We start from the raw sequence: 27,216 nt of genomic DNA on the forward strand, positions 1-27,216 counted from the left end.
GGTTCCTTCTTGTCCTCTTTAAGTCCAAATTGGACACCTGGGTAAGTTTTGCATGTAGTTTATCACTTGGAGCTGTAGTTTGTAAACTCAAAGTGAGAAGGATCATCTGCTTTGCCTACAACAACATTTTTGTGGAGACTTTCTCACACCTAAAGGTGCACCCGGGCGGACACACCCACTTCAGTCTCGCCTTGATTTGCAGGAACGACTGTCTCCTTTGATTTCAGTGCGGAATAAGAGCGAGGGGAATGTTCATAAAGATCATAAGATAAAATCTTGTATAAACATCTTTGATTAATACAGTGCTTTATCTAAATGCCTCTGCCATTTTTGTTAACAAACTTGCCAAGTGAAATAAAGTTTTAGATGTGAGTCAAACCTTTTGGACAATTATTTTGTGGGTCATCCATGTTTGTATACTTATTAACATGCATATTCTATTGGTAATTCCAGAGTCCAGTCCTGTATTGGTTCATTGGGCCTTTATGTGAGCCCACATTAATATCAACAGTGCAGGACCAAAACTCAGATGTAATTAACCTGGTAAACGCCCTGATTACTATAGATAACAGCTGACCGTAATGATTAAACACTTTATTTGATTCTTTGAACAGAAGAATTTACTTTTTACCAGTAAAATATTTTGGACTCTACACCTACCGGATATGGCAACATACAAAAATCTCCCTGCAATCCTCTGTCATAAACACCCTGTGAGGAAGGTCAGCATTTAAAGGAGGAGGTGCCAAGTTCATCTCCATCCACTCATCTCAGCAAGCTGTTGGCACATGTACACGAGTGTACACACACACACACACAATCCCTTGCTGTCTCTCCACCCATGGGAAATCCAGGAGGCCGTGCCAACTCCAGCAGATGTTCTTGAAGCGCAGGCATCTTGTAAACACCATGAAATGTAGAGGCTAATGTAGTGGTTGCTGACAGAGGTCTTAGCACATGATTCGATTTTACCACCTGCTGCACACACATAATCTACACTACATGTACACAAAGTAGTGAAGTCTCTCGCAGCTTGAAGGAGTTGAGGGCTACAAGACCAGAAGTTAAAGAGTCATACAGTATGTGTGAATATAAATAGATTGAGAGCATATAAATCCAGTAAAAATGAATAGATGTCATAGGTGCAGATTTCTGCTATAAAACTGTTGAAATCGTACAAAATTAATTGCAATAATAACGTGGCCCTGAAGTGTAAGTTAAGAAAAACACAACAGCAAAAGAAAAAACACACAAAGACAAATAAGTAAACACAACAAATCACAAAAAACAAATCTTTAAACATAACATCTAATCACAAACGCACAACACCAAATAAGGAAACAGCAAATCACAAAAACCAACAGCAAAATTCAAAACACAATAAAAAATCACCTGAACTCAACATCAGATCACTAAAACATGACAACAACTCAAAAAACACCTGATGGGAAACAACACGATATCAAGAGTTTATCAAAGCTTAACTGAATCTCTATTATGATTGTTATTGTTACCCATCATAAATGATAGATTTAAGTTAAAAACTGTTTTGAGATATAAATGTTTTTTTATTTTATAAGATCCATTGATATTTTTTGCTTATGATCATTCCCTTTATTTAATCCACCACTCGTCAGTCCATAGAGGGAGCCACTGTGGTCTGCTGATCGCTCTCTGCGCCCCGGTGAGAGACAAACCTGCCCGGTACACCGCCCCCAGTATGTCATACTGCACGGACCGCATGTTCATCACAAGTGCTCCCTGCGCTCCGACTACCATCTAATATCCAGTGCGCACGTCCTGCAGGATACTTTGCGCACACACGCTCGGAACTGCTGCAAAAAATCCCGGGACTTTTTCTTCAGGACGCCAGGAGGAGTGTCTGGAGATCCACAGGTAACTGCAGGTACGTGGCCATGGCACCGCAGGATGACACAGCTACTGCGCAGAGATAACAGTGGAAACAATACACAGGAGAGAGCGTGAAGGTTGGAACAAGTATAGGACAAAACAATTCTGCAGTAGCGCTTGTCTCTGATGTCGTTTCGGGGATTTCTCCGGTAACAAGTGTCAGGATCTTGGATTAAAAAACGAGAATCAGGAAAACGCACATTATGATGACGTTAGATTGGTCAGTTGTGATCTGTTGTTGTGCAAACGCACAATCCTAATCAACACGAGCCCTGCACGGTTGATTACCTCGTTCCTTTTCCTGACAGATTGACACACGCACGCACACAAACACTGGGGCATGTTTACGCACGATCGTTACGCGTATTACGCACTAATCCTTTTGGAGAAAAACAGCAGAAAAAACACTTCGCGTAGCTAAAGTCACAGATTTAGCTGGAGCGCCGCCAACATAAACATCACGCCAGCAGAGGGATGCGTTGAGACTCGTTAAGTAATGCCATCAGTGATGTAATAACTGGTATTAAAACTTGTATCCTTGTTAAGCGAAAAAAAAGAAGATCCAGTTGGTTCCTCTGCTTCTCCTCACAGTGTTCCTCCGACGTTCGGCCGACATGCTGGGGATCTGTGTGTGTCTGTGCGTTGTTTTCATGCATGTCCTCTCTCAGGAGGCTGAGGAGCCCATCTCCTACACTGTGAGTCAGAGATTTTTATATTTTTACCTGATTGTGTCTTTGTGGCTTTTAACACAACCTGTCATGTCTGAGATGCTACACACTTTAATTTGAATGTTGTAATTGGGGTCATTATCACATGTTGTCGCATTAAAAGATGATAATTTCATACTAATCTCCTCTTCACAGTGCACAGAGGGGTATGAGTATGACAGAGTCCGAGAGCAGTGCAGAGGTGAGAAATGTTAAGGGTTGATTATTTCCCATTTGTGTAACTTTTCTTCCTTTAATTCTTTGTTAATTTTCCCTTCATTTAATAACAAAAAATAGAAAAGGCCATGTCTAATGTCTGTCCCCCTGTCCCTGCTTCAGACATCGACGAGTGTGCCTTGTTAGATGATGCCTGCAAAGGAGGGATGCAGTGTATCAACCACTTTGGTGGATACCTCTGCCTCCCCAAGAGCGCCGTCATCTACATCAGCCAGGAGGGCGAACAGGTGCAACTGCCGGAATCCATCCCTCCTGTGCCGCCGAGTCAGCCCCAGCTCCCGCCTGTGTTCACTGGCAGCCAGAGGCTCCCCCAGCCGACCCGGACGATCCGCTGTACGCCCGGCTTCACCCCAGATGAGCAGAACCTCTGCAGAGGTGAGATCACCTCAGCAATCCTCTTCTCCCTCTCTCTCTCTATTCAGCTGTAGGATCATATTTAAGTAGCCTTTCTTTACGGCTTTGCAACAACAACAAGGAGACAGCTCCACACATCTCAGCAAATGATGTTGACAGGCTCCTCGGGAGAGAAATTGGACTCTGTCAGCAGGAGCCGAGGTGCGACTGCAAAATATGGGATACAAGTGCAAAACAGATGGCTCCATCAAACGAGTTACTTTTAAATATCTTCCAGAATATCAAAGATAACATTTTTGGCCCCAGTGAAACAGATTACATCCTAAAAATGTGGTTGCAGATTGGAATTCCATTGTGCTGACTGCTGTGTACTGCAGGCAGAAGGGAATGCTGATATTGAAGGTGTTGCACATGGACAGATGCTGCGCTGCTGCCAAGAAAAATGCGTCCGAATGTGTCTCTAAGCAGAGCTATGCAGGTATTTGATAATTACTTGCTAATGACTTTGGAGCCCCGACAAGCAGAGCTCCGAAGGTGAAGCATTCATCCATCTCCCTGACAGTCATGAACAGTTAAACCATGCGTAGCTGCCAGATGTGTTGCAAGCTCCTCGTTCTTTCTCTCTGTGATGTCATGTTTTCTAAACTCTTTAGCTCGCAGCGTGGTATTTTTTGGCTGGGGTGCCCCCTCTTCCCAAAATATGAGAAAAAAAAACACAGTTTTGAGGGTTTGAGGTCTGATGCTTCGGAGGCAGATGAAGGAGATTTTACAACAGTGTGGCAGGTTCTGCTCTCACATCTACAGCATGTGGGTGTTAACCTGTGTTCAAGAGAGAGACTGTTTGATCGTCTCAGATGGGGAGGGGTTTAAAGTCATTCTTCGTCTCTCTCTCACACACACACACACACACACACACACACACAGAGTCATGTCTCCATGACTTCAGAGGACATTGCATTGACTTCCTGGAGACATACTCTAACCACAGTTACTACTTGCCTAACCATAACCCTCAACCGAAGCCTAACCACAACCCAATCTCAACCTGACTTCAATACAAGTCTTCACCTCAAAATTTCATGATTTTTTCCGTTATGGAAACTTACTTTTTACCCTTATAAGGAAAATTAGTCTCCATAATGTGACTTTATAAACTGAGTTAGGTCCCCACAACATGAATAATACCTTGAAAACACACACACACACACACACACGCACACACACACTCACACACTCACACACTCACACACTGTTTCCTCCTAACCCTCAATGTATCCTCCTCTAACCTTAACCCAATTCTAACCCTTAACCCTTTAACTGCCCTTTGAAATAATGAAGACCAACCAAAATGTCCTCACTCCATATGATCTATGTTCAAATGGTCTTCACAAAGATCTAAGTACAGTACACACACACACACACACACACACACACACACACACACACACAATGGTGCTCAGATGTTCGTAGCTGCACCTGAGGGACAGATATCACTCGCTCATAACCTTTTTCTTCTCTCTGCAGTCTGAGAGGAGAGTGAGGGATCATGGGGGTAGTAGTTGTGTGTATACGAGTTAGTGCTGCAAAAGTAATATGAGTCAAAGTGTATTACCATACCGTACATGTGCTCCGTGGTTAGGAGCTCCTCTTGCCATAGGCAGAGGCACGTGTGCGGCGAGGCTTTGCGGTCGCGGAGCTCCGCTGAAAGTAACAAGTTTGATTTTACACCTGAGGCAACGGTATGTGTGAGGTGCTTTATGTGTTTCTCTGAATTGAAACCCAATTAGGTTTTATTGGAGTGTAAAACATGGCAGCATATCAGCTAAAGTGACTACATAAGCGAGTTGGCATGGCTTTAATACTTAGTCATTCACTGGTGTGCTGCTCCAGTTCATGGGCTAAAGAAAGATATATGCTGTGGCTGTCAGTGGCGTTGCTTTGAAGTGACTGGAGCTTTAACTGGAAGGCATCTCGTGCAGTTTTCTGCCGGCGGGAGTGATATAATCTTTGTTTACATCTGTCTCTGGTTTCTCTGTCATTACCTTGAACTTGCCACAATGTGCCAATTGTTCTTGGATGCAGATTTGTCATTTCTTTTCTCCCTCTTTTCATTTTTGTTCCATGCACAGTGGCTGTTTTGCACAGCTCTGTATCTTTCTCTCTTACAAAGGAACTCCCATAAGCTTTCAATGGAAGGGAAACCTCAATGTATCAAATAGCGCTTACATCAGGCCCCTTCCCTGCTAACTCACCACTCTGTGGAGGAAACCCAGGGTGCCGAGTCAGGTAGGGCAAAGGGGAACTTGAAAGGCTGACACTGACTAAAATCACCGCAGAAGTGCCGGAGCGCTGACCGAGCCAGGTCGTACCAACGTCATGGCTCGTTCTGCTGTTGAGTTGCCTTGGCGATTTATTGCTGAGTGTGTAGCGGTAATAGTACAGAGATCAGCGTAATTCTCTGCAAAAAATTGAGCCAATTTTCCAAAGCAACAACTTAAATTTAAAAAAAAGAGCTTAAAACAAAAACAGCTTTTCTTAAGTGCACTGTTCTTTATGCTGATTAAAAGTGAAACAGGCCGCAAATTACATAATACACTATACCCTGTTATTTTTCCTTTTAAATGTAGCTTTAATATTCGTTCCCTTGCGGACGGCTGTTGCAAATGTAATAAAGCCGCTTGGCCCTGAGTGTGAACCCGAGTCTAAGTGTGTGTTGTTGTAGTGACACATAGGGGAAGCTGGCTCCCTCCTCCTTGCCTGGCCACACAGAGAAACTATGAACCCTTACTGTAAGTGTGACAGCTTAATGATGCCCCGCATTTCCATGACCTCCCTACCCTCCAAACACACACACACACACACACACACTCACTGTGTTTAGCAGCGGGAGATGCCCACAAGTGGCTTGTTGTACTCTTGTGTATTCATATTAACTCTTATTTTCATCAGAACTGAGATCACTTCCTCTCAGAAATGAAGGTTGTCCTTCAAAAGTGGCCGATCAGTCGTTAAATCTGATGAAAAGTGGAAAGCGGTTGTTTTATTATCCGTTGATGTTGAGCACAGTTTGAGAGCACGCCCTCCTGTTTGAGAAATACAAACTAACTGTGCTTTCATTGGCCGCTCAGACGAATGATATCAGTCGAAGACAACGATTAATATCATGTTTTACACTTTACGGGTTCTATTATTCTCTCCAGGAGCCTTGAGTTTACATACTTCAGCTTCTGCCTATTTATTTTTCATCTCTAAATTAGACGCTCATGCGCTGCACTATGGGACATGAAAGGACATGCCACTCCTGTTTACCTGTCTGGTTTCCTGAGGTCATGTAGGCCACATTACCACCTACATGCCTGACTAATTTCAGCTACGTCTGGATGCTCTTCACCTGCAGTGGCTGGAAATCTTTCCCAAGTATGTTCTATCAAGGCCGCTAAGCCCCCTGTGACAGAGAACGTGTGTACTTTTCCGAACGAGGCCGAGTACACGCAATAACATTTTTCCGTGCAGATGCAATGCACTTTGGGAGGAATATCTCTGGAATGTCGGCGGAGGTTGTTTTTTCCATTTGCGCCCATCTTTTGTGATGGTAAGAATTACTCACCACCTTGACAGATAAGCATCGGATCGATCTGCGTGGAGCAGGAATGCGGAGGGAGAGGGAGAGCCCCGGTGGTTGTGCAGCACAACACGACGCCACCTGCGGGCTCCACAATTCAAAGTTTTACTGTTTTAAACTGTATGGCTCCACTCCTGTCTCATCCTGACATTTGCATTTGTAGAGGCGCGCCTCAGAAGAACAGTCTTTGGGAACAGTTTTTAAGGAAATTCCTTCAGATGTTATCATGTTCGTGTTTGTTTCCCTCAGACATCTGTCAAAGATAAGCCAGATCTTCAACACAGAGGTGAATACATTACAGAAATAAACAGGATCTTGAATGAAAACTTTCCGCAGTGATTTGGTTGCTCTGGAGGAGGAAGTGGGATCAAACAGAAAACGTCTGCTTGATGAAAACAGTTGAAAATTGTTTAGGGTAACTGAAACTAAAAGACACCAGAGGCACACCTCTGTGCCGTCCAGACCCTTCTATTACCTGCTAAGCTCTTCTCCTCCACCTGCCCTCAGACTAATGATTTGCTCTGTCCTGCATCAGTGTGTCCCTGTGATTTTACTGATCACCTGATTGCACCTGCAGCTCCAGCTTGTGTTTCATCTTTTAGCCTGTGAATTGTAGAGGCCTTCTGGGCAGTGGCAGATTTATAGGATCAGGGACAATGGAGGGGGCAACATTTACATACAGAGGCCAATTGTTGTTTTTTTAAAAACGAAAAGAAAAATTCATAAAATATTTATTGTTAGTATTATTAGTGACTATTAATGAAATAAAAACAGGGGCAGTTCAGGGGCCAGTCGGATTTCAGTGCCCCCCTGGCCCCACCCCTGGATCTGGCCCTGCTTCTGGTCTGTCAGCTCAACACTTTGATCTTGAAATACGTCAACGGTGGCTTCTAGTAAAGATCGAATAGTTGGATGGAGGCAATTAACATTAGCATATTAGCATGTTAGCAATAGCTAAATGCATAGCCTTACTGAACCCCTTCCATGACCGAAACCTCTTAATCGTTTTTATTTTATGGTTTATTCATTTGTTATGTTGATCTGTTTAATACCTTTGATGGTTCATATTAACATTTGCATATTTAAATCTTGATTAGAATTCCCTAAATTGTGTTACATTACACACTCTGTCCACCAGAGAGCAGTGACAACTATTTTTCAACTTTATGACAGACTCAAGGGCAAAGTTAAAAAAACAGTAAGATAGGACGATAAATCTTTTGCCAGATTAACTGATATCACTATCTGCCTCTGACATCCGGTACTGGTCATGTTTTAAAGTTACTGTTAAATCAACACGGTGCCGTAACTCCTCAGCTGCTGATAAACAAAGAACAAATTCTTCAATGAGCGTTTAATTACTGTGGCTATATATTTTCAATAACTTGCCTTAAAAAGTCACGATAAAACAACTGCAGAAACATCCTAAAACAAAAGCAGCCCAGCACATGAGGAATCTTAAAATACATTTCAGAGTATGACTTCTAGCTCTGCTGCATTTCAACATACATCATCAGTTTCCTGACGTTGCCAGAAAGCACTAGAGTGTTTTCAGTCCATCCTGCGGGCAGCCTCTCGTTTGGCGTGTTCTGTGTTGCTGTACAGTATTCTGTTATTGCGTGTGGTTTTGCTGCTGGCTCCTTTCTGCCATCACATCAACGATGGCAGGGAGAAGCTTGAGCTGGGGGAAGCAGCTTTGTCGTGCCTCCTCTCCGTAAGTGCTTAATGTTGTTGTTATTATTCTCCCAGAGGTCGGTGCCCTTCCAACAGCCAGCTGCTTCCTCCTCTGATGTGCTCACACGTGTTGATCTTTCCGTTTACCTCATGATGGAAAGGGACATGGAGCTGTTATAAATCAATGCCACGCACAGCTAGGTGACACTCACATGTGATCGCAAAATCTCATACTCCTTTCTACTTTTCTTGATTCTTGTTATCGCAGTGATTTTTTTCGACCAGCCGATGTCTGTGTTTACAGGTTTCATTCCTTCCATGCCACAGATTTTCTGTGAGGGCTGCAAAGTGCTACCATCCGACCATCGACGTGTCGGGTGGGCAGGGTGATTGATCTTCTGCAAATCGAATAGCTGCAGAGACATTTTCAGTGTAACAGGAAGGATTATTATCAGTCAGGAATGTAGCTGGCACACTGGACGGATTTTCAAGAACGTCAAGACTCTGCCCGACCTTTAGAAGTGTGTGGAACAAACTCACAAATCAGTTAATAAATGTCAACATGACTAAAAACTCCTGTTCCTCCTGAACAATGAGAGCGATGAGAGGAGGAATCATGGGAGTGGTGTGAAGAGCCGGAGCATGGAAATATTTCTTGCCCTAATACGGATTGATATACACAGAAAATAAAGTTTGAGTGTCTTGATATTTTTGTTTTTTTGTTTCTTGTGTTTGGACTTGCATTGAAAGGGAAACACTACCACTCCCATTTGTCCTGAGGTCGTGTTCAAGCCAGTGATAGCTGCAGTTCCAACAGGAAGAGAATCGTGCACAAACTAAACACCGAGTGGTGCTGTGCTCACCATGAGGGGGGGAGGGGGGCATCAAGGTGATTGAGGTCAAGCAAAACCAAGCACTCAGGGGCTGAGCTATGACATGTTGATAAATTTGAAGCTGTGAAATTTTATGGGCTATTACCATTGCGCATCTTGCACCCTGCTTTCCCAAAAATTGAATTATCCAATAATCAGAGGGAAACGGAGATGCTGTCCAACAGCAGGACGGCTCCAACTGTTCCCTGGAACGGCTCCTGCTTTCCATCGCAGCGGTTCAGTGAAAACAAGACTAAATGCTCTCAAGTGATAATTACAACAAGCCCTATCATGTCAGTATAAATCTGCAGCAAATAACACATTGTTCTGAATTCAGGCCAGACAATGGACAAACATGTTTCTTTCTGTGCACATACATCAAACATGACTTTCTTCATTTTATATCATTCCATTCTTAAAAAACACATGCTCTGCAAAAAGGCCATTTAATGTTGGAGAACCTCAGATGGGACCTCTGATGCGCACATACCCGCTCATCCGTGCACACACTCGCATTCTTTGAGCTGCCGCCATCCCTGTCACTCCCCCAGCTCCCGCAAGGCATTTAGAATTAATCTCCTTGAAAAGCAAGGAGTTTTTTAACTCTGACATCACACATGCACACACGGCTGTAAATCTGACTTCAAATCTTAAAAAGCCCTTTTTTGTTGAAAAAAAAGAGCCTCCTCCACCCTTTCTCCTCATTCTTCCCCTTCTACTCATCTTCCACTCTTCTGCTGGTCTGCCTTATCTTTCCCTGTGATGTGGCGGCAGGCTCGCTCCTACAAGAAACTTTTGTTGAATGAAAAAAGTAAAATAAAATATGACTTCGGAGAACAGAGTCATTTCTCTCCACATGCAACACATCATCACATTTGATGACTTGTTGCAGTAAAATCTGTTTTCCTGTGTAAACTATATAGACTGTGCTGCATGTGGTAAAGTGTGGAGACTTTATGGGACCAAAAAGCCAGCACACAACACACATGAACACACACCCACACTACACACACACACACACTTGTACACACGCACACTTCTGTGTAACTTTGTATTGGCAGCTTCTTAAAGGTTTAGTGACAAAATAGCAGTTACCACAACATATTCCTGTGAATGAACCTTTGGATTACATTCAGCACATATGCTTTTATTTAGAGCTCTCGTTCTTGAAGGGAGCGAGGATATAACTCGTGCACCTCTGTTCACACAACTTCTTGGGAAGCTACGCTGCATTGAAACAATTCAACAGTGATGTGCTGTTAATTCTTTCTCTAGCTGTTCCTACACCTTATGTAAAGAAGTGTTGAAACATGACCCAGCTGCAGATGTCTGCCCTGCACCAGCGACACCTTTTATAATGATGCACTCACTGAATCACCTCTCCTAGGTAACCATCACCATTCTGCCCAACAGTGGCATAATATGTTTTTCGGAAATTCAAGATCATTCAAAGTCCATCTGATTTAATCCTGCTTGGCAACAATCTGCAAAACAACTAATCCTGCTATGAGGAGCTGATTTGTTGCACACGTCTTGAACACATATGTGGACCACCTGTAGCTCAGATTTCATCCTGAATTTGGCCTGAGTGAGTCAACTGCAATCAGTCAAACACTGCTGCCTGTCTGAGCTAATGTTAATCCTGTACTGGAAAATAAAAGTTTAAAACATGGACTGTACCTAAAGATGGATGCCCAGAAATGAAACCAAAACATTCCAGATACGAATCGGATGATTGAGTCACGTTAGCAACGTATTGCAGCAGTCAGTCATGACGTTTCACCTGTTTTTATAGCATCAAGAAACTAATAAAACCAAACTTACCAGAAAGTTAAAACTGGAACAACATCAGTGTCATAAGAACGCCCTCAAACAATAGAAACCATCTTTCGGAAAAGTCTATTTAACGTGTATTTTCTCTTTTTTAGTTTGGTCCATGTCCAATCTACTAACATGGAGGAGCTGAATTTATGACCTATACTGCTTTGAGCCACCAGATGGCACCATGAGCTGTCACATTGTCAATCTTATTGTACAGTCTATGGTTTAAACCAAAAGATTTTGGTCATCAGAATAACAACCATTGGGATCCAGACATTTTATCCAGAATTTATAAATTCGTCCACCATTTTGGTTCATGATCAATTACTTGCAAATGTGGCATTCCCAACAGCTTGTGTATATTCCTGATAAGCAGATGGTAACTAACATGCTAACACGATAAAACCATATCAGCTCTCTGGTATCATGTTTTGTTGTCTGTTTCTTGGCACAGGGACAGCATCAACAGACAGGACTCTATTTTATTTGGGAGCCTCAGACTTGTGTTGTCAGAATCTACAGCCAGGAGGCAAGGCATTCCCAGTCTCAATGAATCACCAAATACCTGCAGGAAGTAGGTGTGGCTGTGATTCACAGAGGCTTTATATCAGCTTCTGACTGATACCAGCTCCCATCGAACTTTTTCTTGCTTTTATTCAAATTGACGACGTTATTGGTTCTGTATAAATCCGTTTAGACTTGGTAGGTCTCTTAGAGGCTGGATTTGGATCCTGCAGGTCGACCACCAACAGCGACAGTAGCCCTCTTAATGCACCAGGGCCTTTTTAAACATTCATGTCAAGAAGCTGTTGCAAGTGTCTCAGTAACCCACAATGTGATACTGCTGGAATCCAAGCGTTTGGTTTCTCCCTGACACTTGGTGCTGGTTACACTTTCCCACAAGCCTCTCAGGCCACATCAGAGAACAGATTCTCCAGAACAGCACTGCTTTTATCTCTGTCCATTTACAAAGAGGGTCGTTCTGCAACAGGCCTCGTCTGGGCATTCCTCCCTCTGTGTAATTCACACCTGTTGTCTCTCAGGTGCACCTTCAGATAAGCCCTGGTTTTGTCCCTAATATACCGAGCTCTTCTTATCACTGTGCTCACATAGAGCTGAACACAGTGAAGCCGTCTTCCCTTTCCTTCCTGTAAGGTTTAAAGACTACTCACCTTCTGTCCACCTTTTGTTTCATGAGCTCTTCCATAGCAAATCAAGCCAATTTCTCACCGGCACCAGTCCCACTGGATTGTGGAGGCAGTGCATCTGGCATCAAATCTGTGTTAAAGCAAGGTGGACTTCTCTCGTCTGATTTTATTGGTTTGATTTATCGATCTAAGGGAGTTTTATATGAATGTGGGCTCCATAGTTATCTTACTTTCAAAATGCCTCTGTGCCATTGACAGCCAGTGACCAGAGGCATTATGTTTTTGGGTTGTCCCTCCCATTTTTGTGAACACAATCTCAAGAAGGCCTTATGGGAATTTCTTCAAATTTGGTATGAACATTCACTTGGACTCAAGGATGACTTGACGGTCAAAAGTCAAAGATTGAAGTCACTGTGAACTCACAAATCACATTTTTAATCTTGTGAGCGCGATATCTCTTTCAAAACTGGTAAAATTGTTGACTTGGACTCAAGGATGAGGTGATTCGATTTTTGTGCTCAACAGTCAAAGGTCATGGTTGCTGTGGCCTCACAAAGCCCTTTTTGCCTCATTATCTTAAGAATGTATTTAAAGAATCCTTTCAAATTTGGCTCAAATTTTTAATTCAGGGATAAACTGATTCGATTTTGGGCATAAAAGGTCAAGGTCACAGTGCCCTCACAAAACATGCTTTTTGCTTCTTGAACAACATATGATATCTCAAGTCTGCCTTAAGGGAATTACTATATGACCAGTTGTTACTTTTACTCAAAGACTGATTGATTAGATTTCAGTGGTCACTAGGTAAAGGTCATGGTCAACTCATATGAGATGTATGAGGCATACCAGTGCAGGTCAGTATTTCTAGCTCTCAGGTGAATTGCATGTAAATACTGCAGGAGGGGTAATACCAACATGTCTATCAAGGCAGCATTGCCAGCAAGGCAGGGTAGTGCAAAGCTTTTAGGTTTTCCAGTCTTTAGTTTACCACTCAGGTTCTTCAGATTATTTTTAGATGTGTGCATGTGTCAAATCACAATGCAGAATAACTCCCCCCTCCTTTCCTGTGTGAGTGTCTGTGCGTGTGGTATTGAGGATAACTGTCATGCTCTTAAACTGATGCCCACTGGCTGTCTGCATATGATGGGTTGAGTCAGACCACCCAAGAGGATTGCTGACGGGCCCACAGGGATGAGCATATACAGTATGGGCGTATTTGTAGTGTGAGTGTGTGCGTGTGGGGGAGAGAGAGAGAAAGATAGAGGTTCAGAAGAAAGCGGGTGAGGGGGTTATAGTGAGAAAGGCCTTTTTGTAAGAGGCTGTGGCTCCAAACAAACCAAAATTGTTGTAGGATCAAGATGATAGGAGATTTTTTCCTCTGATGTGGTGTCATGTATTTTAGACCAAATGGAAAATTCAAACTTAGCCTTATCTAATTGCGAAATTATCTCAAGCAATCTGGTCTTAACTAAAAAATCTGAGTGTGCAACTTTTGAGCTTGCACTTCTGAATCATATTTATTAATAAATCTGTGAGAAATGTGCAGAGTTTTTTACAGTTTGGACATTTTACAATGTTTTCAAAAATGATTAGGAGGTTGTTGCATCTTTGTGGCCGGAGCTTTGTGCTTTTAACCTTCTTATACTCACATCAAAATACTCCTTATCGAGGCATAGAAGTAATTAATGATTGGTTTTTCCCTCACTCACTCACACACTCACACACACAAACTCCCCCTTCAAAAAGCTGTCCTGTTGGTAGAAGATGTAATCTGTGCCCCCGCCCCTTCACCCGGAGCTGCTAAATAAAAGCCTTCTTTATTTGATGGCCTGCACTCCTGTGAATGTGTGTTTATGCCCACGTGTGTGATGTGATGGTGTCAGTGATCACAGATTTTTCTGTCTGCAGAAAGTCCTTCACACATCACAGATCACAGGATGCGTATAGTCCAGACACGTTGCTTTGCTTTGTCTAGCATATGTTCCTGCATGAAGTTCGTTTAGCTCCCTCTTGAGAGTTTTTGTGTGTTTATTGCAGACATAGATGAGTGTGCGACAGGTAGACACACATGTGGCCCCGAACAGACATGCTACAACACCAGAGGCTCCTACACTTGCCAGTGTCCTCCAGGTTTGCAGAGGAACGGAGACCACTGCGTCGGTGAGGTCTTTTAACACCTGCTTTTTTTCACAATGCATCCCACTGCTCACATCCTCATTATCTCCCCCGTGCTTTGTGTGATCATGTTTTCCGGCAGACAGAGACGAGTGTGCCCTGACCCACTACTGCATGCACAGATGTGTTAACACCCAGGGCTCGTACTACTGCGAGTGCAACGCGGGTCACAAGTTGGCCAGCAACAACCACAGCTGTGTTGGTAAGTCACTGCAAAGCCGTGTGTGTGTGTGTGTGTGTGTGCACGACATCGAATTATAAAAACTGTTGGATTCAGTGCTTTGTTATTCGCAGGCAGCCTGTCAGACATTTTGTGTCGGAGCAGTTATCCACCTAATCTGCACAATTACCAGGCTGACTTTTAATAGACTCAGGTACCTGCTGCTACTTGCACGCTCAATACAAACAGCAAGAGTGTATGATAATAATAATCATAATCACATATATTTATATCTAACTTCGGGAAAATCTTCGGTAGATTGAACTACTGGAAATACAAGTGGAGCAAAACCACACACAGACAATTAAACATGATAAAAACATAAAGGCAAACACATGAGCATTAACCAAGCTAATTGATAAAAATGCATGAATAGAAGTGCAATATTAAATGATGTCAGTCCAGTGTTTTGCTCATGTCCCTGTTTTTCTTGGGATGTGGATATTTTGAGATTTGAAAACAACAAATGTTGCACGGGCTGTTGATGCCTGGAGGCTCGGAGCTATCCTGGGATCGACCATGCAACCTGAAGCACGGTGCAAATCTCCAGCTGAAGTCAGAGGAAGTTATTGAAAATGTCGTGCTGTGATGAAAAGCTGTTCTCTCTGAAAAGTATTCAGAAAATCCATCAAAAGCCATGACTGGTTCTCAGCTATGTTCAAACATGTGTACAGAACAGTGTGTTTGTCTACATGCTACTGTGTTGGTGTGTGTGTGTGTGTCTGTTTGTGTGTCTGTCTTTCCTATAGTGGGTTACAACTTAGTTATGATCTTCACAATATCCCTATAAAAAATGTGCTTTTGTTCCAGATGTGAATGAGTGTGACGTGCAGAGTCCCTGCCAGCACCACTGCTACAACCTGATTGGCTCTTTCCTCTGCCAGTGTGACCAGGGCTACGAGCTGGCACAGGACATGGTCTCCTGCCAAGGTGAACGTGCACACACACACACGCACACGCACAAAAATATGTATTTGAAGGCAGCATATCACATTCCCACTGTCTAACGTGCACTCCCTCATCCCCTTTTTGTTTGTCTGTGTGTGTGTGTTTGCTTATTTCCTGTACAGATATTGATGAGTGCAGCTTCTCCAGCTACATGTGTCAGTACCAGTGTATTAACAGCCCAGGAAGTTACTCCTGCGAGTGTCCAGAGGGATATCAGCTCCAGGGAAACAGGTTGTGTCAAGGTACTGCAGTCCTCCTTTTTTTTTCCTCTCCCCTTTTTCCATCTATCAATCTTTTTTAATCCCCTCTCCGTTTATTTATTTATCTATCTTACCCTCGTCTCTGTTTTCACACACAACAAAGTTCCCACAGTGAGATCTCACCCCCCCCCCCAGCTCCCTCTCGGCTCTTCCTGAACACTTTGAAGATAATTGTTAAGGGAAACTCGATCATCGCAGCTATCGTCCACTATTCCACCTCACTTCAGCAGGACTGAAACTCACTCTCTCTCAACCAGTACTGTCATGGAAAGACTGCGGAGGTTGGGCAACACAAGCACAGCAACTTTGTGTTGCCCCGCTGAGCCACCTCTGTGAATTTATATGCATGATGTTGGTTTCTTGAAGTGGATTTATTTGAAGCGCTGGTGTTCTCTAAAAGGGCGAGCTGTTATTTTTTCCTCTCCCCCCCGGTCAGGTGCAGGGCTTTATAGGGACAGCCATGAATTCACCCTGTTGTGTCAGGGGGAACCTTTCAGTGATGAATCCAGGTTGCTGTGCCAGAAATAGCCCTGTGGTCTGGGGCACGTTTGATCAGACTATTTTCATGAGGCTGCAGGGAAAGAGCTGCAGTCAGGCCTGTGTGGGGTTGCATCCACACTGGGGCTTCCCTCTCGTGTTTCCTCGTGTCTTCACAGCTGTTGGAAATGTAGCAACAACACCCTATACACACCATCCCCAAATTGTCCTGAAAAGCCTTTTTCAGACATAAACTCTGGAAAACGTCTGCACATATGGTTTCTTGAATTTCTGAAGGTTGCCTTTCACCAAACGCTCTCCTGATAACTCTGTCGGTGTCTTCTATGTGTATGGCACCGCTTTTTCATCCTGAGACATTTGCTTTCTTTTTTCTCTTTTCTTTTCTTTGCATGTCTATCCCATGTGAAACGTCATCAACACGTATATGAAACGTATGAAACATGCTTGTGGGGGTGTTGATGACGTGGTGAATCCTCTGGATGATCTCCCACTGTTACATATGGACAATATCCAGAGTTTTCACTGGTCAGAGACTGTGGAGAAAATCTGAAGCCTCTCACTCGGACAGTCCGGAGAGTACATGTCTCAAAGCAGCTCAAGTGTGCAGAGTTTCTGTAGCCTATGTTTTTGAAGTGAAGGACGGTAGCATCGGCTATTTCTGACTGGTCAATATTTATTTGTTCTCTCTCTCTCTCTCTCTCTCTCTCTCTCTCTCTCTCTCTCTCTCTCTCTCTCTCTCTCTCTCTCTGTGCCAATCACCAGATATAAATGAATGTGAGACAGGGACCCATAACTGCCAAGATGATGAAATGTGCTGGAACTATTACGGAGGCTTCCGCTGCTATCCCAGAAACCCCTGTGAGCCGCCATATGCCAAAACCTCTGAGAAGTCAGTAAACATCATCGACGTCTTTTGTTTCACCATCATCGGTGCTGCCAGTTTCACAGAGATTTTCGTAATTGTTGTGTGTTTGCAGCCGCTGTATCTGCCGTTCTCAGGCTGAGTGCCAGGGTCTCCCACCATCAATTGTCTACAAATACATGAGCATCCAGGCAGACCGGAACGTGCCAGCGGACGTCTTCCAGATTCAGGCCACCAATATCTACTCCAACACACACAACACCTTCAGGATCAAGGCTGGGAACGAGGCAGGGGAATTTTTCCTGCGGGTAAGAGCTGATGGGAATCTTTTTCTTGTTTTTGTCTGCCATGTAAATCTGGAGGAGGGTGTATCAGGTGATAATCAGCGAATTAAACGCTTAACTGCTGGTTATCTTGATGCTTGAATTTTCAAGTTAAATCCATTAAATTACTCACATTTTCACTCTGTCATTATCATCCTGACTCCGCCTTGTACAATTACCCAACCTGCTTCTTTTATCATCATATGACACCTGTAAAGCAGAAGTAATGCTGTGTCCCCCCCATTTCCAAGATATTGTTCGGCACTTCAAGCAAACAAGACGTAGAGTCAGTGCTTCTGTTAGGCTGCACATACACAGTGAGCCAAAGGCTAGCTTTAGCATAATAACAAATTCACAGTTACAACATGTTGGTGACGTCATAATTGGACGTCCACCAATGTTAATAGTATAAAAATGTGTATTCACATGCTAATTGATCGCGTTTTTTGCAGCGTTCCAGCAATGTGAGCGCCATGCTGGTGCTAACCAAGCCTCTGACCGGCCCCAGAGAGTACGTTGTGGACCTGGAGATGATCACTCACCATCTCACCATGAACTACCGTTCCAGCTCGCTGCTGCGGCTCACCATCATAGTCGGGCCCTACGCTTTCTGAGCACCACCGCAATTCCCAACAGCCCGCACAAGTCCGGTTCAGCCAACATAGCAGTGTAGCACAGCAGATGCCTGTATCAGCATAAAATACTGTACATTTTCATTAAAAACATGCATACAACATATAACATAGACAGTTTCAAGACTCTTACAGCGGCTTGTCAGTTCAAAATGGCTCAAGACAGATCATTCCATGTTGTGATGTGACCACTGGGCATCTCTTTCTCTCAAGGTCCTGGGAGGCATATATGAAAAGTTTTAGTGTCTTGAAGAATTAGGCTCTGTAATCTTTAAAAAAGAAATGTTTTGTACTTTAAGTGCCTGAAATTGGCATAAGAAAGATGCTGTAAAGCTGCTGTATGTATCATTTTCACTTGCAGTGACATTTTACTTCTTCCATACTAAAAGAAAATTGGGATCAGAGCAGTGGAACTCCGAAAAAGACGCCTAGTGCACACATCCTAACTGGGATGGATGTTTGATGCAGTTGCACCCACATCTATCACTTTGTTCCGACCCGAAGTGATTACAATAACCTGTTTGTGCATCAGTGAATCACTCTGTTGTTAGCAAGACAGAAAAAACAATCATATTTTCTTTATTAACATACGTGACAAATATTCAATATAAGCTTCTTTTGACACAGAGGTTTTTTTTTTTTTTAAATCACATGCTTTTGTTGATAAATGTCGTAGGGGTTAGTGCTGCTGCGCCACGCTATTCATGCAAGTGTCTGTACAGTTTTACTCATGAGTAATAATTTCCAGAACAGGTCAGAAGTGTAAAGGGAGGGAATTTGCCTGTGAGTTGAGAGAGTGCTTAACTTTGTACGACAACAGGCTTTGTGCTCGTGGACTTTACTGACAGGAGTTAAGTTGTGTACATACCTAGGTAACAAATCTGTGTGTGTCTGTGTGTGTGCAAGTGTTTGTATGTGTGGATGTGGGAGAGCAAGTGCGTGTGCCTGGCTTTGTTTTTGCATGCAAGCAAGCGAAAGTGTGAAACACCGAGGGGGAGAAAAGGAAAGAGTGAGAAGGAGCTTGTTCTCTGCCCCAGGTTGATGTGGTTGAGCTGTTTATGTGTTTCTTTGATGCCATCCTATAACAGCCCTAGGTCACAGAGGCAATAACCGAGATTTCTGAACCCGAGAGCACGCCACAGGAAATGACAGCTTTCGTAACACTTGGCCAATTGACCCCTCATCGGTGCCACTGCGGATCCCCCAGAGGAACAGCTGGGCTTTCTTATATCGGCCCCATTCCAGAAGTCGCACTGGCACTAGGCTGGCGTGCGTTATAAAGATAATTACAGTTCTTCGCCCATGTACCTAGTTCATGTGTGAAACGGGATTATTATTAAAGTGTTAATACAATGCCACCAAACTTTTGGAAGAGGAGTAATCTTTCACTACCTGCTTCGCCTTTCGTGACTCTGCGTGTCTGTTCTGGCTTATTGCTGAAACATTGTACACTTTAGACACACTGCACTGAAAACCACATCGAAATTCGACATGTTGTCAGCAGCGCTCTGCAAGTGTAGAAACTCATCCATCTTTTCCTGGAAGTGTTTTATGTGGTTTCTGCAGTGATCATGCAATAGTGCCTTAGAGGTATAAACACAAAAAATTTAACACAAATCAGTCATGCTGTCAAGACTGTTAATCATTGAAATGCCTTAATGTTTTTTTCTCTTCTATTTAAAATATATTTTGTCATATGTACCTTATATTGATTGTACTCTGAAGAGCAAAAATTATATTGTTGAATAAAACATGATGGATAAATGGGGTGAAGTGCTTTCTAGGTTTTTTTTTATAACTCAAAGTGCAGAAAAGAGATTTTAAGAAACTAGTACAGTGACCGTTCTGAACTTAGTAATGCTCAGAAGCAGTCTAGGGTGCAGAGTGCGAGTTTGTGTTCATCCTATCTGGTTTATCTGCAGTGAAGAATTTATAGTTAATGTTTTTCATAAAATGAAACAGAATTTTTGTTATTGCTGTTCACAGGTGTGGTTAATATAGTTCGAGTTATTTAATTAACTGGTTTTGTTTTTTTTTTATAAATTGCATGTTGGCTATTCAGGGGGGCTGTTGAGCAACCAACACAATCCTCAGACCCAAGGTCACAACCTTTCAAAATAAAAGCTCTGTAGTTCAGCTCAATATAAAGCATTATCTGTCCCACCAGTTGCCAACAAATAGTTTATCCAAGCAAATAAAGAAGACATGTTCACCAACTGCCCAGCCACCACTGACTGTGGCCGCCTGTTTATTCATATTTTATTTATATTGCACCAGACCCAACACTGCACTTTCTTGACATTAATAATACACACACCAGGTTTGAAGCTGATAAGATGAACGGTTCTCGAGATAAGAGTGCCACATGCAGACAGAAGTTTGTGGAATTAGTACGTAGTTGCTGTTTCTGCAGTGTAACTGTACCAAAGTGAACGAGATCTGACTTCATTTACAGCGTAATGGAAAATGCAGTGGTTGTGTGAAATGCTCCGCTGCTCCTTTCGGGCTTTTGGGAAAACAGGAGGATGATTTAATCCGAATATAACAATGATAAATTCTGTGAACATGATGCTGCAGCCATCATTCTGTATATATCTTGTTTAAAGGAATCCAGAGGGGATATTGTAATATAGTATGTTGAAGCTGTGTGCGCTGAGGGACAAATGTGCATGCAGCCTGCAGACGCACACACACACGCACACACACACACACACAAACACACACATATTAAGAAGTGAAATTGGTTGGGAGTGGTTTTATGGTAAGTTGTTACTCAATCATACTGCTGTCGAGGGCTTTACTCAGAGCAGTGCTGGGACGTGTAAGATGATACATGATGTGTCACTGTTCCCCTGGCCCCATCTTCAGCTCCCTGCTCACTGGAGTAATGTTTTTTGCTGTGTGTGCCTGATTCAACCCCCCGGGAGAGAGAAAAACATTGCTCACCCACTTTTTCTGTGACTCAAGCACTGAGCACTGAACTTACTAAGGAGCGCAACACTTTTCTTGCTCTTGGTTAATATTCCACTCATGGTAAATGGAGATAATTAACTTCATCTCCCTGCATGTAGCTTGGCATTTCCTTAATTACTGGTGGAGTTATTAAAGAAGATCAGAGCCTGCGTCATTGGCTGCAGATCATAGAGAAGAAAAAAAAGTTGGATATTTGTTAACCTCTGTAATCATCTGTTTTATAATCTGAACTGGTCCCGGGTCAGATTTTTAAGAACTGCTCCAGTAAAAGTCATTTATCCCAGCTGACTGTCAGATTTGGCCGAAAGCAAGTGGATGTATCAGTGTCAAGGGATGTTCTGTAACATCATCAGTCAGTGAAGATGACAGGCTTTAGGGCCACTGATCTCCCCATTTATATTCTGTGTGTAGTGATCAGGGCTTGGGTTGTGGTAAGTTTGATCAAAGATGATTTTATTGAAGAAGATGCAGCTTCTTGAACAATGTTCTTAAAGGTGCCCAGGGAAGTTTTCTTATAAATAAACAATAATATTAATGTTAAGTGTTTCTCCCTCAAATACATTGTGTGCATTGATCATGGCGAACTAACAGACAACTGTATTTTCATTCTCATGAAACATTTGTAAAACTATTTTTTTAATCAAAATAATTAATTGTTTACATTCAGGTTTTCTTTGAACTGGTACTTTTGTGATTTTGTGATAAAGTATTCTTCTTAGGGGCCCCTTCTCAGCTTGGTGAAAAAGGTTTTTTATCCAATATTGAAAATGCCTCATTCAAGAAAACCCCGATGACATCATCAGGTAACTTTCTTTTTTAAACAATAACAGTTTAACAACCACAGTTTAACTCATTACAGGGTCTCAAGATTTGTCCCTTTTCTGCAACAGTTACACATTTAATCTGGAGTCTATAAAGATGCTGAGGGTTCTGGGTAGGGCAGTTTTGCCCGCTTGGTATTCTAGCATTGACGTCAAGAAGTCAAAATCACTTTTCTTTGTGTGTCTGCTTCATCTGCCTGTCTCTGTCACAAATAAACAAAAAAACAACCCATGACGAGGATGGTGAAGCAGTGTTTACAGTGTGACAGAACCATATTAACTTAGACATCAACTGGCTCCAGTGTTTTCCAGGTTTAAACTCTAAATCATCTAAATGAAACTCGACTCATTTACTTCTCACTGGGAAATAACTCACAATTACTTCATAGTGAGCTGTTACTTTATGTTGTCCCCGGCTTGAGGTCTTAAGAGTGCGAGTCAGAGGTAAGAGGTGTTTTGATTGCAGGAGAGAGAGAGCGAGTGCATGAAGAGGTGAGAAATGAGTAGTTTATTGGACGACATTTGAGATCGGAAAGACAAAATGGGATGAGGTCACTTGTTAACACTGGCAAAAAGTGCCACATGAGAGTGGCATAACCACACTAGGGCATTCATGGGGGAAACACACACACAAACACACATGCAGGCCACTCAAGAAATCGCAAAGCTAACATGAACATGCACACGTCAAACAAATTAACAGAACCACCCGTCCATGTGTGCATGTTTGTGTATGTAAATAGTGAACTCTGATGCGATGGTATGCTGCCTGGTGCCACTGCATGTGGCTGTTGAACATGTGCCAGGTTGTAAACACTCCCTGCCTGGTGCCCGACCACAGATGTCGTTTCAATCAGCCTTCAGTCAAGCTGAAAAATAAATCCTGGAGGTCCATACCTGTGTGATTACATTCTCTAATTATAGTTTGGAGCAGTAACTCTGAGATTACTAAACGAGACGGGTCCTCAGGGTGTTGTGAATGTAATTATATCCTGACAATTAATAGGCCCATTCCTCAGAGAAGAGTTTGTTACACCATGACGTACCTGACTGTTTTAAGCTCGCCGGGGAAGCCTTTGAATTATGACATAATTACAAGGGAAAACATGATATACAAGGATGATGTTTATCACCGGGTACAGTAACGGTAAAGGCCTTTAATGATACAAGTCCATATCAGGGGAAAGTTTATATTATCATTCACTGCTTTCTCAGAAGAGGAAACATGTTGAACACAGAGTGCATCATTAAGGGCCCTGGACACCAGTGGGTCCTGAAGTGTTGCTTTGTTCAAAGGAGGCTTGAATCAAAAGAACTGAAGCAAAGAAACACACATGTAAGTGTCTCGGAAGAAGAAAACCTTGAAGGCAAAGGCTAAAAACATGCAGAAAATGTATTACTTTTTAAGTTTGGGGGTAATACCTGAATGTAAGCTAAAGAGGTATTTAGAAGTACTCACTACCACAAACACTGCAACCCTCTTTCCCCTTTTCATGCTAAATCTATCTTATCAAATAAAGCAAAGTTCAAAACAAGTTCAATTCACACAATTGTGTGATTGCTAACTTATATTTGAAAAAATGTAATTTGTTACCAATTAAAATCATTTTTAAGTCGTCCCTAAATTATAGAGCTGCATATAGAGATGCTATATATGTGTGATGGAGTGAAAGGGACTTGTTCTATAAAGTGCTTTGAGTGGAGTAAGGACTGAAAAAACTATATTGGATATACAGACATACAGACATACAGATATACATACATATATACTGTATATACCTGTGTGTACATTGATGTTTAGACATCTTCTTAGGATGACCTTTGCCTTTATCACAGTTAGCAAGTAGTGAATATGAATATAGTTACTGACCTTACAGTATTCCAAAATTATTTCATTATCATCCAGCAATTATTTATAACTTTTAAACCATAATCAGGATATGGCTTGAAAGTGTTACAGACTGATTGCAGTGATGGAGGGAGAATCTCTGTGCTGGGCTCGGGTTGGCTCAAAGTCAAGGTGAGGCAGGAAATAGTTCAGGGGAGGTTATCTGAAGAGGAAGGTCACCCACACACACACACACACACACACACACACACACACACACACACGCACACATGCTGACACCAGTTGTATTAATTCGACTTGGTCGTACTGTTCATATCTAGATACATTCTCTCTGTATGTGATGTAGATGCAAAGTCCTTCATCTATGTGAAAATGTACTCAGAAGTTTATCTGAAGCTAATATGAGGCTTTGGCAGCAGGAGTTAGACAAATAAAACGGATATCTTCTAGAATGAAACTCTTTCCTGGTGTAAAACTCCCTGCCCATACCTCAGCAGTGTCAGATAACAATCCAACACAGTTCTCCAGCTAAATCCTGTGATTCTCACTTACACCCATTGCTCCCAGTCCACCTCCATCTCTCCCACCCTGTCAGCTCACATCTGCCCTGGATTTTCAAGCCTTTTCATATTTTCCACTTCCCTGCCATCCCTCCCATCTCAACTCAGGAGAAATCGAGAGTGAGTGAGCTACATGATGTGTGTGTGTATTGTATGTAACGTGTGGGCGTGAACATATGCATATGTGACAGCGATGAAGACAGGCAGGTGAGGGGAGGCCAAGGGTGGGCGCAGGCTCTTGACGTGCCAGTCAGTAATACTTTTCCTCAGGTTGAGGTGTGCTCACCAGGAGGGTGTGTTGCTGCTGGAAAGCTCTGTAATGAACAGAAGGCTGGCGCTCTGCCTGATCAAATTCCACCACGGCCTCATATCTAACTTGCCTTCCAAAAATGTTCAGCATACCAGTGGGTTTTATTGACTTGTCAGAGCAGACAGCGGAGTGCAAGCTCTGCCTTGTAAGGTGTGCAGTTAGCAGGTTCCTCACGCAGGAATGTCTGCTGGTGACTAAAAATTTCGAATAAATGTTTGTGTCTTTAGCTGAAGTTGGCGAGTGCTGATTAGAAGTACAACATATGCTGAGACAGTGGTAACTGTGATCCAAAACTTTAAACCTGTGTTTATCCAAACTGGACTCGATCATGTCGGCACAAGTTTCTTTCAGATGAACAAGACAACAAGTCCAATATGAGTTTGCCTCATACCCAGAATGCAGCTTGGTAGTTCGTATGGCAGCTCAGAAGATATTTACAGAATCTACAAAGATTTCAAACCATCTGGAGGAAAAAATTCCTCTCCTGTGCCACAAAAAGGGGTTAGGTGTGTCTTTGTTTCCTAATCCAAACAAAGAAAGGTGGACATAACATGTTTAAAAGATAACTCCTTTTCACATTGAACGTCCTGGGGTGTCGGCTACTACTGCATATGTGGAAAACTAAATTCTGAGGATGTGGAGTAACCAGGCCTATAGAGCCTGTTCCTAACCTCAGTTTGAGGCTACAAGTGTGAAGCTAAACATTAACCACTGTTACAGGTTTTCTGCAGGTTTCAACAAGTTGAATTTAATATAAAGGAATATCAGAGTCCCAGAATTACTTACTTACTAAACCTTCACTGTAGGTTTAAGATTATAAACTGAAGTAGCCTCAAAGCACCACATTCTCTCACAAACTACAGGTAGAGATAACTGGTATCCATATTCTTTCCCACAGCCAAGCCAAACTAAACCAAACTACACATGCCAATAAAACAAACAAAAAACAAAGCTAATTTCAAAGTGCGATGGAAGAAGTGTTAAATGAACTTTCACAAAAATAAGACCTACCTAAACATATTGAAGACCTGTAATATTCTAATATATTTAAGAGTTTTTAATGACTAAAGTTCAGATTATTTAATTTTTAGACTTTTTAAGACCCTGCGGAAACCCTGTATCAGCATAACACACCTAAAGGCCCAATCTCTAACTGTAGTGTCATGGTTAAACAGTATCATGGGAAATGTAGGCATCTTGGATCCAAAGGGCAATGTTAAACTCATGGGGTGACCTTAAAATGAAGAAATTAGATCATTGGTTATTTTTGTCCGCTGATGTTAGTGTTACTGTTTTATGAATCTGGTTTGCAAAGTGTGAGGATTTTGAAAATACCTTGAGAACAGCTGTAAATGTTCAGCAACCTTCTGGGCTTCTCAAACATCACAAGGGTATTTATCTTCCAGAGAAGTCGATGCTGAGGTCTGTGACTTCGTTGTAATGGTAATAGCCTTCACGAGAGGCACAGAAAGAGGTCAGTGTGAGCTTTCGAAAATCTACAAAACATCTTCCCTCCCAAGAAGGCTGTTCATGGTTAATTCCCACACTTCTGCAGGATGTGTGCAAAAACACTGACTGGAAAGCAGTGGTTTGACTTTCACTGGTGAAACTGAGTCAGGCAAAAGGAGCTATGGTAAAGGGCCAATGCTGACAGATGCTACTCGGCTATCTGTGTCATAATGAGTTTAGCCTCTTCCCCCCGCTATTTCTCCATCTTTCTACTCTTTCCTCTCACCCCCTGTCCTGCAAATACAGTTAACTGCATGACCGTCCGCGATGAATGGCTGTTAACAGCTGCCTCTTTTTTGATGGTTGCTTGTGAGAGCATGTAATTGCATTTGGCTCTGGGTATACATGCACTTATTAAACCAGTGTCAGTGCCCATTACATTCCACAGCAGTGCAACTCAGGTACAGAATGAAGATCCACATGCACAGACGCAGCGTGCTCTGTGTGTGTTTGAGCACAGAGGAACAATAGCACGAAAAAAACCTCAGCTCAATACAACGAGATAGTGCATTGCACTAAGAGTCAATTGACCTATTCCAAGTGAACACAAGCTAATTTATTTCATTCTACTGTGTAAAGTATGAATTCACACAGAATTAAATGAGTTAAATGCAATTAAATCTAAAATACTAGGACACAACAGTCATGAAGTTCACCACTACTAGCAGGAGGATGTGCCTCGCTGGGATAATTTAGCTGGTCCCAGTTGTTAGGGCTCAGGGAGACTAATATCTGCTATGCTGGGACCAGATCCACATCGGGATCAGATGCAGAATTCCAAAAATGCCCAACCTCGTGCCAAGATTCAGTGTTGGACCCTTTTCATTTTGTTGAACCATCTTATCTCTTTGCATATTGTTCTGGTACCCACCACCCTCCCACCCCCGATAAAAAAAAAACATTATGAAGACAAAACATTTTTCAATGAAA

General features: G+C 42.5%; 1 protein-coding gene across 3 annotated transcripts; it reads left to right on the forward strand.

The window, feature by feature from the left end:
* Nucleotides 1-1,650: 1,650 nt before the first annotated feature.
* On the forward strand, nucleotides 1,651-20,037 carry efemp1 (EGF containing fibulin extracellular matrix protein 1). Of its 3 annotated transcripts, none has more exons than XM_020087847.2 (11): nucleotides 1,651-1,906; nucleotides 2,503-2,606; nucleotides 2,775-2,820; nucleotides 2,958-3,230; nucleotides 14,384-14,506; nucleotides 14,604-14,723; nucleotides 15,552-15,671; nucleotides 15,812-15,931; nucleotides 17,210-17,336; nucleotides 17,425-17,617; nucleotides 18,085-20,037. In XM_020087847.2, exons 2-11 carry the CDS (start codon nucleotides 2,526-2,528, stop codon nucleotides 18,244-18,246), a joined length of 1,365 nt encoding a protein of 454 aa, XP_019943406.1. In that variant the 5' UTR covers nucleotides 1,651-1,906; nucleotides 2,503-2,525; the 3' UTR covers nucleotides 18,247-20,037. The 3 variants fall into 3 exon arrangements, with proteins under 3 accessions (XP_019943406.1, XP_019943415.1, XP_019943403.1); XM_020087856.2 differs by having other exon boundaries at nucleotides 1,766-1,896; XM_020087844.2 differs by lacking the exon at nucleotides 1,651-1,906 and adding an exon at nucleotides 2,380-2,404.
* The last annotated feature ends 7,179 nt before the right edge of the window (nucleotides 20,038-27,216 follow it).

This window comes from Paralichthys olivaceus, chromosome 14 (assembly GCF_024713975.1).
Source record: "Paralichthys olivaceus isolate ysfri-2021 chromosome 14, ASM2471397v2, whole genome shotgun sequence".
NCBI classification, from domain to species: domain Eukaryota; kingdom Metazoa; phylum Chordata; class Actinopteri; order Pleuronectiformes; family Paralichthyidae; genus Paralichthys; species Paralichthys olivaceus.